This window comes from Hirundo rustica, chromosome 8 (genome assembly GCF_015227805.2).
Source record: "Hirundo rustica isolate bHirRus1 chromosome 8, bHirRus1.pri.v3, whole genome shotgun sequence".
Lineage (NCBI taxonomy): Eukaryota > Metazoa > Chordata > Aves > Passeriformes > Hirundinidae > Hirundo > Hirundo rustica.
In genome coordinates this window covers 20437986-20453981 of record NC_053457.1, presented here as the reverse complement: position 1 = coordinate 20453981, position 15996 = coordinate 20437986, and the positions used below count along the sequence as shown (strand labels likewise).

Genomic DNA, 15996 nt, shown 5'->3' with positions numbered 1-15996 from the left:
ACATTCATGATCATATTCTGTGCCCCATGTTTCCAAAAATATTCAGTGTAAACACAACATTTAAACTTCAAAAATTCCATCTTGATGAAGAACTCTCCCAGATGAAAAAAATCTGAGTAAGACTTTCAAACGGAAAAATACCTGGTTATCAATTTTAACAAAAGATGGTTTTAACCTTTTTTTTTTTAATATCATAATGATAGAACTATCAAAAAACTTTTCCACTAAGAAATTCAAGTAGAACCTCTGTAACAAAAATTAAATACTAAAAAAATGTGTTTACCTGTCCAGTGCACCTTCTAGATGTTCATGTGACACATCAAAGTAATAATTGGTGTGTTCCCCGCTTGTGAAAGCATTTGAGCTCCCGGCATGCTCACTTAGAAATTGGCTGTACTCATTTTCTTTTGGATATTTCTTGGTTCCCAGGAACAACATATGCTCACAAAAATGACTAAGCCCAGCAATGTTGGGGGGATCAGACAAGGATCCTGCAAGAGGAAAATTTTACGAAACAATTAACATAAAGTAATACTAAAACATTGTCTTTTAAAGTACTCTCTATTATGGTATGTTGCTTCAGGCAATTATATCAATTCTGTGGCTGTAAGAAGATATTTGTGCAACTACAGTCAACTCAACTTAATCTTCAAAAAATGTTTTAAAAATTAAAATTAGTAACTGAACCAATTAGTGTCTCAAACTGCCTCTCCAGATCAACTTGCACTTCCTTATACAGATGATTTTCAATTGAAGTCCATGACTCATAATCTGTAAACACCTGGCAAATCACACTGTTCTGAAATCTATACCTTGACTTTAATAAATGCATTGTGTTAAGAGGCAGCAACTGCCAACCATAATTAAAGAGGTATTTAACCTATGGTTTATAGGAAGAGTTATAACCTGTACTTGCCAGAACACAAGCAGCTATGGATGACCAGCTAGTAGGTGTGAAGGCAAACAGATCAAAGGACAACAATGATCTGGAAGAATGGAAGACAAAAAGGCAGAAGTTTGAGAGTGGCAGTCCTGCCTCGAAGTGCAGTGGGAGAGTGGAGATGAAGGCAACAGACACATCTCCTCAAGCACGTGTGCAGGACCTGGGTGCTGCAGCTGGCTATCACTGTCACAGGACCTAAACAAAACCACATTCAGGATGCTCTGAACTAGATAATGATCTGGGACAGCCATCCCCATAACAAAAAAGGGCACAAGTTTTTGAAGTCCCTCTATTACGCCTGCCCTGACACAAACAGCAGCAGGAACAGGAGCTCACAACTGCAGACATGGCAAGAGGGTGTTTAGGTTATACACACGTGCATAGTACTTTCCAATCTACTGAAAAACAACACAAGCTTGAGATATACCTCAGATGTAAGAAAAAGCTTCCATTATTCCAAAGAGTCAAAGTATTTGCCTTCCGCTCCTATTTCCCGTATTTCTGTTTGCACACACAAGCACCACTGAAGTTAGGGAGTGCCTCTCTAACACTACAGCATTTTCTCACCTCTACACATCAACAACTTAGCATGAAAAACAAGAGTCTGACGTGACAGATGGAGCTGTCTGAAATAATTGCACTTGCACCCGCCCCTTTTCTGCTCACAAAACATCTTTCATAACACGAAACTTAATGGTTAAAAGCAGTCTTTCAACTGACTGAGCTACATTTGAGTACACACAGAGTACAGTATGAGAATTTAGCTCTAGTAATTGTCAACTTGATGTGTCAAAGAATTAAATAAACTATAAATTACAACAGAAGGCTAGGCTGCCAACTGCATACCACTCCTGTAACTTTATTTGCATCAAGATACCAAAACTTGAAGCATTTTTATTAATGACATAATGAACACAACATGAATTGAATACCTATGTGGACATCAAGCGCTGCTGAGGACTTATCTGTGGTGGGGTCACTAATGAGAAGAGCTTTAATGCCATTTGCCAGTTCCAGTCCACGATATTCTCGTTTATCCTCGGGTGATTTGATAATTTCATTTGTTATTCTCTTAATAGCTGGATTATTCATTTTGTTGTTTGTCTCCTTCTGAAACCTTAAAGAAAGCAGAAGAAATTTCTTATTATTTTCACTTAAGCCTTGCTAATATTTTAATATTATGTTAGACAATACAGGGCAATACCAAGAGCTAGAAGTTCTATTATGCGCAAAGTTCACCGAACTTGCCTAAAATTCAGATCCTGAAAGATATCGCTGCTAAAACAAAAAAGAAACACTGAAGACCAAGAAACAATAAAAATGTAGATCACTTAATTGAATGCTTCAAGTATCACATTAACTGTAATTTAAACAACCCAAACTTAATAACTGTCATCCCCTTATTCAATTATGATAAAAATAAAATAAAATGAAGCATATACTGCTATCTCAAGTATACTTTCAAACTTCAGGAAAGTATTTAATATATCTCAATTGTTGATTATATTATGAGTGTTGTAACTCTGATTGTCAAATAAACAAAATTTTACTAACAGACTCGTACACTCAAGCAAGAAACAGAGACACTGTTTGCAACAGTGCCATAAAAATACAAAGACTGCAGAATTGCCATGATAAACAGGAAGACTGTCCCACACATTTAAACTTCTATTATTAGTTTAACAGATGCTACAAGACACCTTTCTTTGAAGGTACAATTCTGAAATGCTAAGAACCTAAGTGTGGCTGATTCAGAATCTGAATGTCTCCAAGCAAAAGCCATACAATATAAGTAACTTTCTAAAATGTTCAGCTCAATGCATTTTAGAAGGAAACATATAAACTAGTAAAACATTGTTTTCTTGCTATGAAATACTTAAAAGAAACAAAAGTGCAGTCAAACGTAACACTCAACAGTAGCTGAAATACTGAATTTATCCACTAGTTTACCCTGTGCTCAGGCTCATCCTGCTTGGAATATCTATGGGCCTTCTTCCACTGAAAAAATGCAGATACATTGACATATAAGGATTACTCCAAGTACCACAACATCTCTGTTTCTCTGCATCAACAGCACTGATACAAACCATGCTAACAATTACAAGATGCCTCCATAATCAAAGTTCAGAGTTTTAAGCAATACTCTACTAAACTTAAGCTACTGTGTAGAATTCTTGAAGTGAGAATAGATACTTTCCATATATGAAAATCAGTAACTAAACTGTTCCTAATTGTTTTTCACTTGCACAAAGTTGGATTGACAAATCTAAGTATGCGGGAGAACAAGGATGTCTCTTATGCTCCTGATTCCATACCTGCCAATGAACACCTGTACCTTGGTTTTCAGCTAGAATATCCGATCTCAATAAGATACTAGTTGCTTGTTAGAAGACACATATATACTATAAACTACTCAAGTTGTGGGTTTTTTAAAAAAATGTTATACAATTTCCTTGTCATCTGATAACCTCCTTGTTATTCCTACACCACATCAGTAAGTCACAGAACTTTACTTTTCATTCACATGACTCATCTTTCCAATGTGATTCATCAAATTACACAGCTATGAAACCTTATGAGATTTCAATTGAGATCTTGTGAAGCTGTACACCTCCACTTCATTTTATCATGATTCCCTACTTCGGCCTCCTTCACAGACTACTTCCAGCCTGGTAGTGAAATCCCAGGACAGGAAAAACCTACAATTTTCAAAAGGACGACACCAGTAATTAAGCCTTCAAACCAAGGACTGAAATTTGTATCTCCACCTTCAACAGGCATTGTGAATACAACATTCTCTAACTTCAAATGGGTTTGCATGATTACCTACGATTATTTTGCTGCAAAGTGAATCATAGTACCAGACAACTCAAATAAAAGCAAGGGCTGATCAACTATGCAATGCTCCTGGGAGGCAAATACGTCAAAAGGACAAGACAACACCTTCCTGCTTAAATACTGTTCCTCCTGCTGATATGTTACTACAATACAAAAGTGAGAAGAAAAAAATTCCTTTTAGAGAGAACTTGTATACCATTACATTTTCCTAAGGAGTAAACTGTAATACCCAATACTAAACATTCTTTCATATCACTGCTTTCCTGTATAGCTTCCAAATAAGTGCAATTGCTTTATAAAAATACCACATTTTATTCTTTTACACCAGAATCCTAAAACCCTATAAATTACTTTTTGACAATTGAACTGCTTTTAACCACAGACAAAAAAAAAAAAAAAAGAAAAAAGTAAGAAAACCAGAAATCCTGTAGTTATTTTTTGAGAAGTAGCTTAATTTCTAAAGCCATGTTCAGCAGCTGTCCTGAAGTCCTTGTGCTATAGCTACTTGCTGTACTGTCATTACAGTCAGCACTGGATACTGCTGGTCAGGAGCGACACAATTCTTCCACAAAGGAGGTGCTACATTTATTGCCAAGCTAATAGCCTAACAAAAACATTAAAAGAAATATTGCTATACTACCTTCACAAAACAGACGCAAAAGAGAAAGATCCGATAAAGCCAAAATAGCAGGAACAATAAGAAGCATCACCGTGGCAGTGGAAATTCTTCCACTGGCTCAAAAATTACAGGTGGAAAGATGACAAAGGTAGAAAGAAAAAAAGAATAGGGATGTCTGAACTGAGAACAGTGTCCCTACTCAATGAATAGGAAATATTCTTCCTCCTCATCAAAACTACTTCACTTGTAAAAGAAAAGTATCAGTTAAAACCAACACAATTTTCAATTACAGCACTTCCAGTGAAATTATATTCTACTCTTTGAGGTTCCATTTTTGTCATCATTTCCAGGCAGGCAGTCCCTTGGAACCAGCAAGGCTCTCTGAGGACGCCAGGTTTCACCTGCAAACAGAGTATTACAGAGTGGGATTAAGTGATATATGAGTCTGCTTCACTATTTTAATCTCTCAGAGTTATTTTAGTGAAGTTACTTTAATTAAAAATTAGCCTGTGTAGTCAAATCTAAGTCCAATGTTTGAACAATTAAAGGACCATATTTGAAAACCAATTAACAGAAACTCCTGAGGGTTGCTTCAATGCAAGAATGTGACTAGCTAATAAAAATATGACCCCCAAGGCACGAACTCCTCAAGACTTTTTTTGTCATGACAGTATGCACACACTGAAGTCAAGTGCTAGCACACACATCTGCTCCAGACAAAAGGCAAGCTACCATCTCAGTTTTGATGTGCTTTCTATCAGTTGCCTTTAAATTCACGTTTGATTTAAGTTTTTACGCATTTAATTGCTTACCATTTACCATAGTGAAGTGAAACCTACACTGAAGCGAGAACCTCTGCTCTGTTCTGCAAGGGAGTTACCATTGGTAACATGTCCTCTGTGTTGTTTACTAATCCATCTTGGTTTACATGAAGATTTCTCCAGATGCCAATGCGTGGAGTGAAAGAAGAGCTGTATGCTTTGGCAGGAGGCCCAGTGCTGCAGAACTACCAGCCAGAGTTTTCTCACCTCTTACAAGGATGACAGCACCAAACTGAGCACTCTGGAGGAGTCCATGAACTTCTTCAGTTGCAAGCTCATGGCTCTGCACCAACCAAGTAAATCTGCATTCTCTGTACCGCTCCTCTTTGTCTCTTGCACCTACTTCTGATCATGACAGCAGCAGAATTATGTTACCAGTAAAACAATCAAGAATCTACCTACTCTCTTCACATTTCCATTCACCTGTATGTCATAATAAAAATGTGTTTGTCTTTTTTTTTTTTTTTTAAGACTAAACTGTAGGCAGAAAAGTTAAATCAATTCAGGTGAACATTACCAAAAGGGATTGTGAAGGAGACTATCCATACTCTTTCAGGTTACACATTCATCAATCGTTCTTTTAGACACTTGAGATTAAAATACCTCATGATTCAACATCCAAAAAGCATCAGTCTTGTGTGAATTTGCTTGTCATGAAGCTAGAGAATGTATGAGATCCCAACACATTCCTGATACTGATCTAAATAACTCTGATTGCATGCACAGGCAGACAGACTGCATAAGCAGATAAACTGCTCAAAATGTTAGCATGTTTTATCACTTTTAAACTCATCAGGAATTCAGCATACTACTTCATACACAAAAGATCCAGCTACAAAGCCCCACAATGATTTAATCAGTGCTCCCAACTTTATTAAGAACAACTAATCATGCCAAATCAGGCAAGTTTGAAGGTGATGAATATTTATAAGGTTTTGTTATGTAGTTCATTTTGAAGAAATTCTAAAGTCTCGCTACAATTAAAGCATTTTCAGAACCTCAGTCGGCAGCATTCTGCCAAGCCTGTAATTGACTCAGAAAATTCCCTCCTAATGATGGTGGCCAGGGCAGATGCCTGCCATGTTCTTGTTTCCCAGAGTCCAGCTTCTACTAGATCACAGCAGTAAAACTTGGTCTGTCACAGGCTGCACTGCCAACGTGACAGCAGAAACACTGGTGTGCAACAGCGGTGTACAGGAATTACCGGCAGCATTAATGAGACCATAGCACGCGTGACCTTGGCAAAAACAAGGGCTGCTAGTTTCACGTGCGAGGTCAGGCCCCAGCTGAGTAACTGGCCTGAGAAGAACAATGATGTGCTGGCCAGATGAGATGGGACATACAATCAAGACACCATAAAGCTAATTTACTGCCCTAAATCTACACTCCTTAATTTGACCACTCCACAGTTTCCAAAGCACTAAGTAAAAAAGTCAAACAAAAACGCAGGACCTTATACAATTGGATATTACACAGGGTGAAAAAGGATAACAAGGTTTTTTTTAATCTCTAAATAACTTGAGCTTACTCTTCCTATGTCCTCAAAAATTGCCCCAAATACTTCACCCAAACACAACCTCCAAAGTAAACAAGCTCTAACCACGTTCACCAGAAATAGAATAATTCATCTTTCCCTAACAATTCTTTGCTTCAGTATTTTAAGGGGTTTTGAAGCCCTTGATTATTTGGAAGACCTGCGGAAGGGGGGTTAAGTAAAATTATCTGGTTTTACTATTTAGATGTCATTAAAATACAGTATCATTAAAATTTTCACAGATCTGGTATAGTAATTTGACTAACATCAGTATTTTCAAGTTGCATGTTAAGAACATGACTGGTAAGACTAGTTTCTGTGCTGCGTGTCCAACTACTTCAAAGCATATTTTACACATTTTCTTAAGAAATGCACTCATTAATTCAATTAATTGCTTTATTAATTGAATATTTGCAGACAAGTGGCTCCCACTCTCTCTTCCTCCCCCCTGACATTTTTCACCCACCACCCTACAGTTGCAGGGCTTGCTCCACAACCCCAGGACTGCAGTGGTGTCTAGTGCGTGGCCCTGAACACACAGTGGGAAATGTTAAACTGGATGCTACAGGAGAGGCCTCTGTGCTTTATCCTAACTGAGTTTTGATGTGTACTTCATAGATCTTATGTGCAAGTAGCACATCAGATTGCCCAAAACTCCTTGTAAAGCCAACTCACTTAATGCTTTATGCTACCATCTGTCTTATACCCTCAAAAAGAAAAACTTGTGAGATTTGAATTTAAAACAAAAAACAAGATGAGACTAAAACTTCAGTTATACTGCATAACAAGAAGAAATTCACAGAAAGATGAGAGAACTGGCAAGAAAAACTGATCTAGCAACAAAAACAGAGAGAACTTTAGAATTCTGAATCATTAAAAGCACTGTAATCCCACATTTAAAGCAACTGTTTATCTAACACTAGAGCTTTGACATGAGCAACAAACCTATAACAATGAGCAGCTGACAAGAGTCAGCGGTGTCTCAACAAATGAAGTCCTGGCTGTTCACCTACTCTGTAGTTTAGTTTTTACAATTTTGGACAATTCAGTTCTGGTTCTACTGTTGAAAGTATAAATAAACTCTCAGCTCTACAGCATTCTTTTCCGTATCAATTGTTCAGGCAAGCTATAGTTCTGACTTATTCTAAAAACAAGACGCAGAAGGTAAGTTTTCAATAGAAAGCTGTAGTGAAGCAACTTCAAACAGGATCCATCAAAATTCACCTTATTATATACATACATGACTGCTATCTCATAAGAAATATTTTAGCAACATAAGGGCATCATAAAAGCTGAAAGCAAAGACACTGACAGATGAGGCATATACAAATATACAACCAGATACAAAACTGATTAAAGTGATTTCTCTAGATTTTTATTACAAACTTTTTGATTTCTATTGCTGTTAAAAGATCAGACACCAAAGTCACTGTAAAAGCATCTAATACAACAGAGTAATTGAATCAAAAATACCAACCCCAGATGCCACTTCTCAAATGGTCTGACTGCATTTTTAGTAAATTACTTCTACAACAACCAGCAATGACCCCTATAGCTAGGAGCCGTTGATACCTTCCAGTACAGTGAAACACCAGAGGTAATGAACTTCTTTTCCCTTCCCTTCCCTAGTCTGGATCTAACGGGGGAGGGGAGTGCTTCTGAATTCATGTGCAAAATAAGTTACATACTTGACACTTCACCAATTCCCAAAGGTACCGTTTCATCCGAGGGATTAAACCAAAGCCTTACACTGACTGAAGACAGAAAGGAGAAAGCAAACAAAAAAAAACACCGGGCAAACATAGAATTCCCAATTAGAATAGACAATTTTAATGCTGTACATCAGATGAAAAGGAGATAAATTGTAATTGAGAAAATACCTTGCTACTTGACATAGAGATCAAGGTCAAAAATGTTATGAAAAGAAAAAGTTCAAGCATGAACAAAATACAGAGATGGGAACAGGGACGTGAAAAAAAGAATTTTAGTTTTCACATCTTAAAAAGAAATCATCACATGCCTGCTCTCATTTCATTGTCATTTATGTAAATCCTAATTCACAATTAAAATCAAATTGATTATTAAATCACGGTTGTAGGCAGGATGAAAACATACCAGGCCTACTCACATATATTAAGTTCAAATACTGCATATATTCACATGCATAAAGAGGAGTGATCTAGCAAGAGAAACTACAGCCTGATAAAAGCATTGGCTCGAATATACACTCTGGATTACCTTTACAATTCTGAAGCATAAATAACAATAATGAACAGTAACAGCACATCCGAATTTTGACACACGAGCGCCGACAATATGAGTCATCATAACTCACTTTTTTTCCCCGGAAAGATGCTACTTTTGACGTCTCTAACTTGTGCGGTATTAAAAATAGGTTTGGCTACTAAGGTAACAGATATAGCGTTAATGAAAGAAAGAAAACAACCTAGCCTTTGTCCCTTACCCCACCTCCCTTCTCGGACAAACTTTGTCGAGCTGTTACGCAGTTTAAATTGCCTCTAAAAGTGAGCTATGCCAAGCCTCCCGCCCGCTCCTCTCCTGACCGAGGTTAGTTGCGCTCTCCCCACCGGAGCCAGTGACACTGGGAACACAAACACACAATAACTAACCCCGCACAATGCCTGTACCAGATAACTCGCCAGAAACTGAAGAGGCCACTCCCATCAAGTCTGGGTAACTGATAGCAGTTTCTTCTTAAAGATTTTAAACTTTTTTTTTCATAATTATGTCTTAGGAAGACATGGAAAGTTAAGTAACACGACAATTCACGGACGTTTTTGGAGAGGGAAGGAGAAAAACAAAGCAAGCCCCCGGGCAACGAAAGCCACACGGCTGATGACCAAGCCTGCTTTGTCAAAGGAGGTGCAGCTGCAAACACCGGAGCACGTCAGCCCGGACTCTCCCGGGCGGCAGAGCAGGACTCAAGGCAGGGCTCAGGCCTTCTCGGCACACACGGCCCCGCCACCCCCATCTAGCCCACCGCCTCCCCGGAAGGCTCCGGCGCCAGCCCCGCTCCGCGGCCCGAGCTCCCCCGGCTCCCCGCCGCACTCGGGGCAGCGCGGGCACTCCCCTGGACTCACGAGGTGCCCCCGCCCGGCCGCGCCGCCGCCTCTTACACAACACCGCGGGGGCTCTCCGGCCCCACGACCCCGGGTCACCGGGCCCCGGGACCCGCGGCCCTGCCCCGGCCCCGCCGCACTCGCACCGTACCCGAGAGAGCTGCGCCGCCGGCCCTGAGGAAAAGAGCGCGAGGCCGGGGCGGCCCAGGGGCGCGTCCAGCCCGGCAGAGCCCGGCTCAGCACAGGGAACAGCCGCTGCCGCATATCCCTGGCGGCCCCGCCGCCAGCACCGGCCTTTCCCCGCCGCCGCCCGGCCGCGCTCGCCTCAGCACGCGCCGCTCCCCGGCGCCATGTTCTCCGCCCGCCTCCCCCCGCCGCCCGGCCAATCCCTCCCGGCGCCCGCGGGGTCCCGTCCGCCCTCCGCGCCCGGGCCTGGCGGGACCCGTACCTGGGGGTGCCGGGAGCTGCCGCCTCTGCCGCCGGGAGGGCCGGGGCCGCGGCTGAGGAGGGGGCCGGGGGCCTCTGGGAGGAGGCGGAGGCGGTGGAGGGGGTGGGTGGCTGGGCGGGGAGCCGGGGCGACACTCGCCGCGGCGGGGGGGCCGCGCCCGGCGGAGGCGGACGGGGCTGCGGCGCGAAGGGCGGCGGGGCGGCCCCGGGCTGCCCCCGCGGAGGGACCGTATCGCGGCCCGCCCGCTTCCTGGCGGCCGCGCTCCGCGTCCCTGGCGGCGTCTGCCAAGACAAAAGGTAATTAGACTCCTCGTAATTTGAGCACGGTGGGTGCAGTGCCGTCCTGAGTGGCAGAGATTTCGGGTGTCAAAATCCTCCGTCCCCCGGGGAGAGGTCACTGTGAGGCAGCACTCCCTCCTTAGGGCGCTCCTCTGGGAGCCCGCTGGCCGCCGCTCACCTGCCACAGAGATCTGCGGCCCCGCCGCTCCGGACACAGGACTCGCCTCGCAGGATGGGTTTACGAGGTGTAAATGCTCGAGAAGGTTGAACTTCTGTTATAAAACCTTAGATTTGGGGTTCTAGGGCGATTTTTTTTTCCCCCATTGGTAGATTTTCTTACGGGAAAGTCGTGGATGTGGCTGGTTGCTTTAATTCCTTTCTAGGAAAAAAAAAAAACCAACCAAATTTAAGAAAGAAAAAAAAAAGAAAAAAAAGAAAAAAAAAAAACCCAAAACAAAACAAAACAAAACAAAAAAAAAAAAAAAAAAAAAAAAAAAAAACCACAACCCCCCCCCCCCCCCCCCCGCTAAACAAAAAAACCAAACAAACAAACAAAAAAACCCACCACTGTTTGAAGTTCTGGTAATACGCTTTCTTCATGTGTATTTATTTTTCTATGTCTTATTTTTCAGAGGTATGAAGGGGAAAAAAAAGACAAAACCAATGTGTTACACTTAATGCCTGATTTTAGCTTCCCAACTGCTTGCCTTTAATAAAAGATGGAGTATCTCACAGCTGGAAATTCACAGAACCTCCTGTCATAAAAAGGTAGAAAGACGTGGTCAGATGAGTTACCTAAGGTTATTCCTGTACTCAAAGATGGAATTGAAGAGGTATCAGAAGTAACTTTAAACTTCGGTCTGCTTTGGTTGAAATTGCTGTTAAGAAGTGGCAGCATAGTGCTTCATATGGTCAGCAGAATCAACGGGGAATCAAGGAAATCTGTCCGGGAATTTGGGTAGACTTCATCTGCTGGTTTCCAGGGAGGTCTGTGCTGCTATAGAGATGCTCTTATCCCTACCTGAGCTCCCAGTTTAAAACATTTGTGCCTGCAGCAAGTACGCCCACGCTTCTGGCCTCAGTTTAGACACGGAACTCAAGTTAACTCATCCTGGTTGGAGCAAGGCATTTGGTAGTTTTCACCTCAATCAACTGTTTGGATTTAGAACTGTGTGGGTGCCTAATTTTAACACAGTATGTTAACTCCTGTGAAAATGTCCTCATGGGATTCTAGTTTGAGGCAGTCTGGGTTTTTTCCAGTTCCTAGTGCATGTAAAAGTGAAGACCAAGCTGGACTGAAAGAGGACAGGATAAATGGTGAGCTGTTAAATCTGAATTCCACCCTGCTGCTGTTGGCAGTGCGTCAGAGAGGCTCATCCCATGGTGTCTGACAGAGAACTGCCGGGTTAGTGCCCTTCACAATCGGTCTCCTCCCCCTCGGGAGCAGCTGGGGGATTAAGAGGTGAATTCGAGTCGTTCTGTTAAATTTAATGTACAGTAGAAATACTTCTGCCTTTAGTGTTAATAGTTATCATGTAGTGGTGAATGCTATAGAACTCTACAGTTTCAGGCAATTTACTTTTTTTTCAGGTCCCGACAGAGAGTTTGTTAGCCTAATGTAGTACATATTTCGCTAATGCTGGCCTGATCTATATTTAGCTGCTCTAATAAATCCTGCCTTTTCGTCTAAATCTTGCCTAGTACATACGGGGGCAATCCTGGGGAAGCAAGGTAGACTCTGCGAGCAAGACTCTGGTGGTCTGCTAAAAGGTGAGCCTAAAACAAGCACTTCTGTTTCCGTGGTGTGATGAAAGATCACGCCTCCTCATGTATCTAACATAGCTATCGCAGCAGAGATAAGCAATAGAGGTCACACCTACTGTACTTTACACCTATTTTATCCATTGTAAGCTTATTTAGCGGCTATTCAAAGTCGCTGGTGTGTCCTGGTTTAATCCCAGCGGGCAACTAAGAATCAGGCACCCTACACCCATCCCGGTGTAGTGGGGAGGAGAATCAAAAGTAGAACTTGACGGTTGAAACAAGAACAGTTTAGTAACTGAAACAAAATAAGTTATAATAATACTAAATAATTATAGTAGTGGTTATAAAAAGAAAAAAGATAATGATGCACAATACAAATGCTCACCACCTGCTAACCAGTGCCAGGCTCTGCCCCAGGCCCGATCAGGCCCTTCTGGGTAACTGGTAATATAAATCCCTAGTTTATATTCTGGGAATGACATTTTACGGTGTGGAATATCCCTTTGGCCAGTTCAAGTCACCTGTCCTGGCTATGCTTCCTCCCAGGTTATTTTTTCCCCTGCACCTACTCCCTGGCAGAGAATGAGACACAAGAAAGTCCCTGATGCAGGACACACACGACTTGGCAACAACCGAGACAAGAGTGTGTTACCAACATTATTCTTATGTTGAATACACAACACAGCACTGTGCCAGACTCTGAGAAGAAATTAACTCTATTCCAACCAAAACCAGAACACACAGGCATTTATTCAAATCAGGTTGTGTTGTTATACTCTGACCCCTCTCCATGTCCATTTATACTAGCCAAAATTACAGTCATACGCTGTTTTGGATATCTTTTCCGTGCTTTAAAGATATTTTTAATAGGACACCCTCAACAAAAGTAAAGAGGACTTTCAGTGAAATTCCTTTCTCAGTCTGGTCCTGCAACTAAGATTTCTTCCCCGTGAAATTTTAATTGCTCATAGACAATTGGTGCTTTTGGTCCTGCCTTCTTCATCTGCCCTAGCAGAAAAATAGGTGTTGCCTAAAAGATCAAATGAGCCTAAGTATAATTTAGAGTAAATGTGGAAATTATTCAAATACTCCCATGAAAAAACCTTATGAAGTAACAGTGTAGAGATCCCTCTTCAGGATATTTGACATAAATGTACAGTGAGGAAAAGTGATCTTCAAAATAGGTTAAAAATAATTTAGTATAAAACAGTATTTTATCTCAGCCTGAAAGCTGAGAGACAGTAAGTGTGGAATTCCTAAGTACAGTCTTGTTAGGGTTCTAATGGAAGTATGTCTTTTCCACATAGATAAAATTCTGGACTCAATTCAAATTGTAATTGTATATACTGGACCTTTGTAGCAAACTGTTGGCCTTGGGCTGAAAAAAAAGCATAACTTATGATTGTTATTTCCACTCCAAAATAAATGGCAACGACTTCATGACAAGACATATACGAAAAAAGAATTGTCTATTGGCTGTTCCCAGTATAAAAATACTGAATGAGGAAAACTAAATTAATAAAATAATTAAGTTAAAAGATAGTGGAAAGAGACATTTCCTGTTGACTTCAGTCAGTGCTGTTAAGTCTGTGTGTTTCCAATTTTCCCATTCATTGTTTCTTTTCTTGTTACCTAAAGGATGTCATCCAGATGCAAGTCTTAACTGAAAATAGGTAACTGTATGGAAAATGACTTGCTTAACTCGGAACTAATCACACAAATGCATACATCCCCCTATGTTGCCTCTAATTTTTTATTACAGCGACTATAAAAAGATGTAAAAGTGCTACCATCTGTGTCGGACAGTGATCTGGCATACATGTCTAAAAAAAGAACTCTTTAATTCTGTATATTTTCCTGGTTAGTTGAAACCAGTTCTGGTTTTAATCCTGTTATATGCATTGAGTCCTTAATTTTTAACAAGAAGGTAGTTATTTTATTGCATATTCTCTTTTCTTTTAACAATGTCATGGCTATCCTTTTACCTCGACTGGAAGAGAGCCCTGTCCTCAGCTGAGAACATACCAGTACTCTCTTGTGTATGTCCTTGTTGTTTAACTTCCTGTGTGTGGCGAACAGACTTTAGAATATTACTGGCCAACTGGTCAGGCTGTTCAAAGACTAGAAATTGCTTTTTGTTTATCTGAGGTGCAGGTGATTCCCCCTTTAATGTGAATATGCAATTCATCAGCAATTATAGTACTAAATATTAAGCTCTCCACATGCTCTATGCAGTTGATACATTGTATAGCATCCTGGCAATCAAATCAGGTGTTACTAAGCCTTCAAGAAGTCTCACCCAACCTTATAATTTATATTAATTATATTTCTCCATTATTATATCTTATATAATCTTTCTTCATTCGTAAGTAATCATGTTCCATATAAGCAATTTTACTACTTTTCAGGCCTCCGTACCTACAATTCCCCAAGTGGTCTGATACAGGCCCTGGGAAAACAGTGTTTATTTCGTCTGTGAATGTCACCATAATTCAACAGCTTTTTGTTTGCAAGTTAAAAATTTTTTGTTAAAAATTCTTGATTCATACTTGGGGATTAATATTCTCTTCTGAAATAGTTACATTTGCTGTTGTATATAAATTATTATATAATTTAGGTTTCTGTCATGTTTTTGTCTCTCTTTAAACAAAAAAAAACATTTGTCACAGATGAAGTACCTGTCTTCTTAAAGGCTATTCTCCCAACGACTGTTAAGACTGTGGCTTAAATATTCTTGTTTCCTTTTTCTCACATTTATTTTTATTGCTTATGAAATGCTAGCTCTCTGTTACTCAGTTTGTGTTAATAGTGTATTAGTATCATTAGGCTCTACCTAGTCTAAGAAAATGTACAACTTATGCTATAAACTGACCTTGTAAAACAGACTTGCAGCCATTAAACTGTATGCTTTTTTAAGCTAACTTGATTACCAGAAATACATGTTTTCCACTTACCACAGCTATAGCAAAAGTAGCTGTTGGCCAAATTCAGCTTTCAGTGAAATCAAATAATTTCTTATTGTTTCAATGCAGGTTTGAATGATTCCTTCAGTGTCTGTGAGAGATGTATTTTGAGGAAAAATATGACTTTCATACTAGAAAAGAACAAACAAGCAGAAGATGGAAGTTTTGTGTTCCGGTGCTGCCATCTTTTGTGTAATCCATATGAAGGAGTATAGAGCAAAAGGTAAATATTTAGATTATTTTCATACCTGCATTTGACTTTTCAGTCTAGCAGTAACTACTACACAATTGTGATTTTTGCTGTTAACATAGATGGAATACAAAACCAAAAATAAATTAATAAAGTTGTTCTCAATATGTTTGCCATGGATTATATTTATTTTCCCGCTTGGTTAAATCTTTACTTAGCTGAAGCAAAATATCTTATTGTGATTATTATTTTGTTTATTTTTTGTTCTTTGTGCCTAATTGATTGATTAGACTCTGATATTATTCTAACTCTTCAGATAAATGGTAGGGGAGCATAATGGGATGTTACTTCATGTCACTGTCAGGAAAATTACTGCAAGCCTTGTGGGTTAGGATTCATTTGTTATTAACTTCAAGAACTCATGGAGGTGAGAAGTATAATAAGATTCAAAGCAGCTAACTTTAGGGGGGAAAAAAGGGTGTGGACACCTGCAGAATTATAAATGGACAATCTAAATT

General features: G+C 40.3%; 1 protein-coding gene across 4 annotated transcripts in view; it reads right to left on the bottom strand.

Moving 5' to 3' along the window:
- Positions 1-15996, bottom strand: part of IDE (insulin degrading enzyme) — a 64506-nt gene that overhangs the window by 43751 nt on the left and 4759 nt on the right. For 2 of the 4 annotated variants that reach the window (XM_040070590.2, XM_040070591.1), the window contains exons 1-3: positions 9987-10140; positions 1876-2060; positions 284-491 (exon numbers count right to left, since the gene is read on the bottom strand). In XM_040070590.2, coding sequence (XP_039926524.1) covers positions 284-491; positions 1876-2060; positions 9987-10099 — 506 coding nt within the window. In that variant the 5' untranslated portion in view covers positions 10100-10140. Of the gene's footprint in view, positions 1-283; positions 492-1875; positions 2061-9986; positions 10141-10283; positions 10390-15996 lie in introns of those variants that run through there. The other 2 variants (XM_040070592.2, XM_058421639.1) reach the window with 2 other exon arrangements.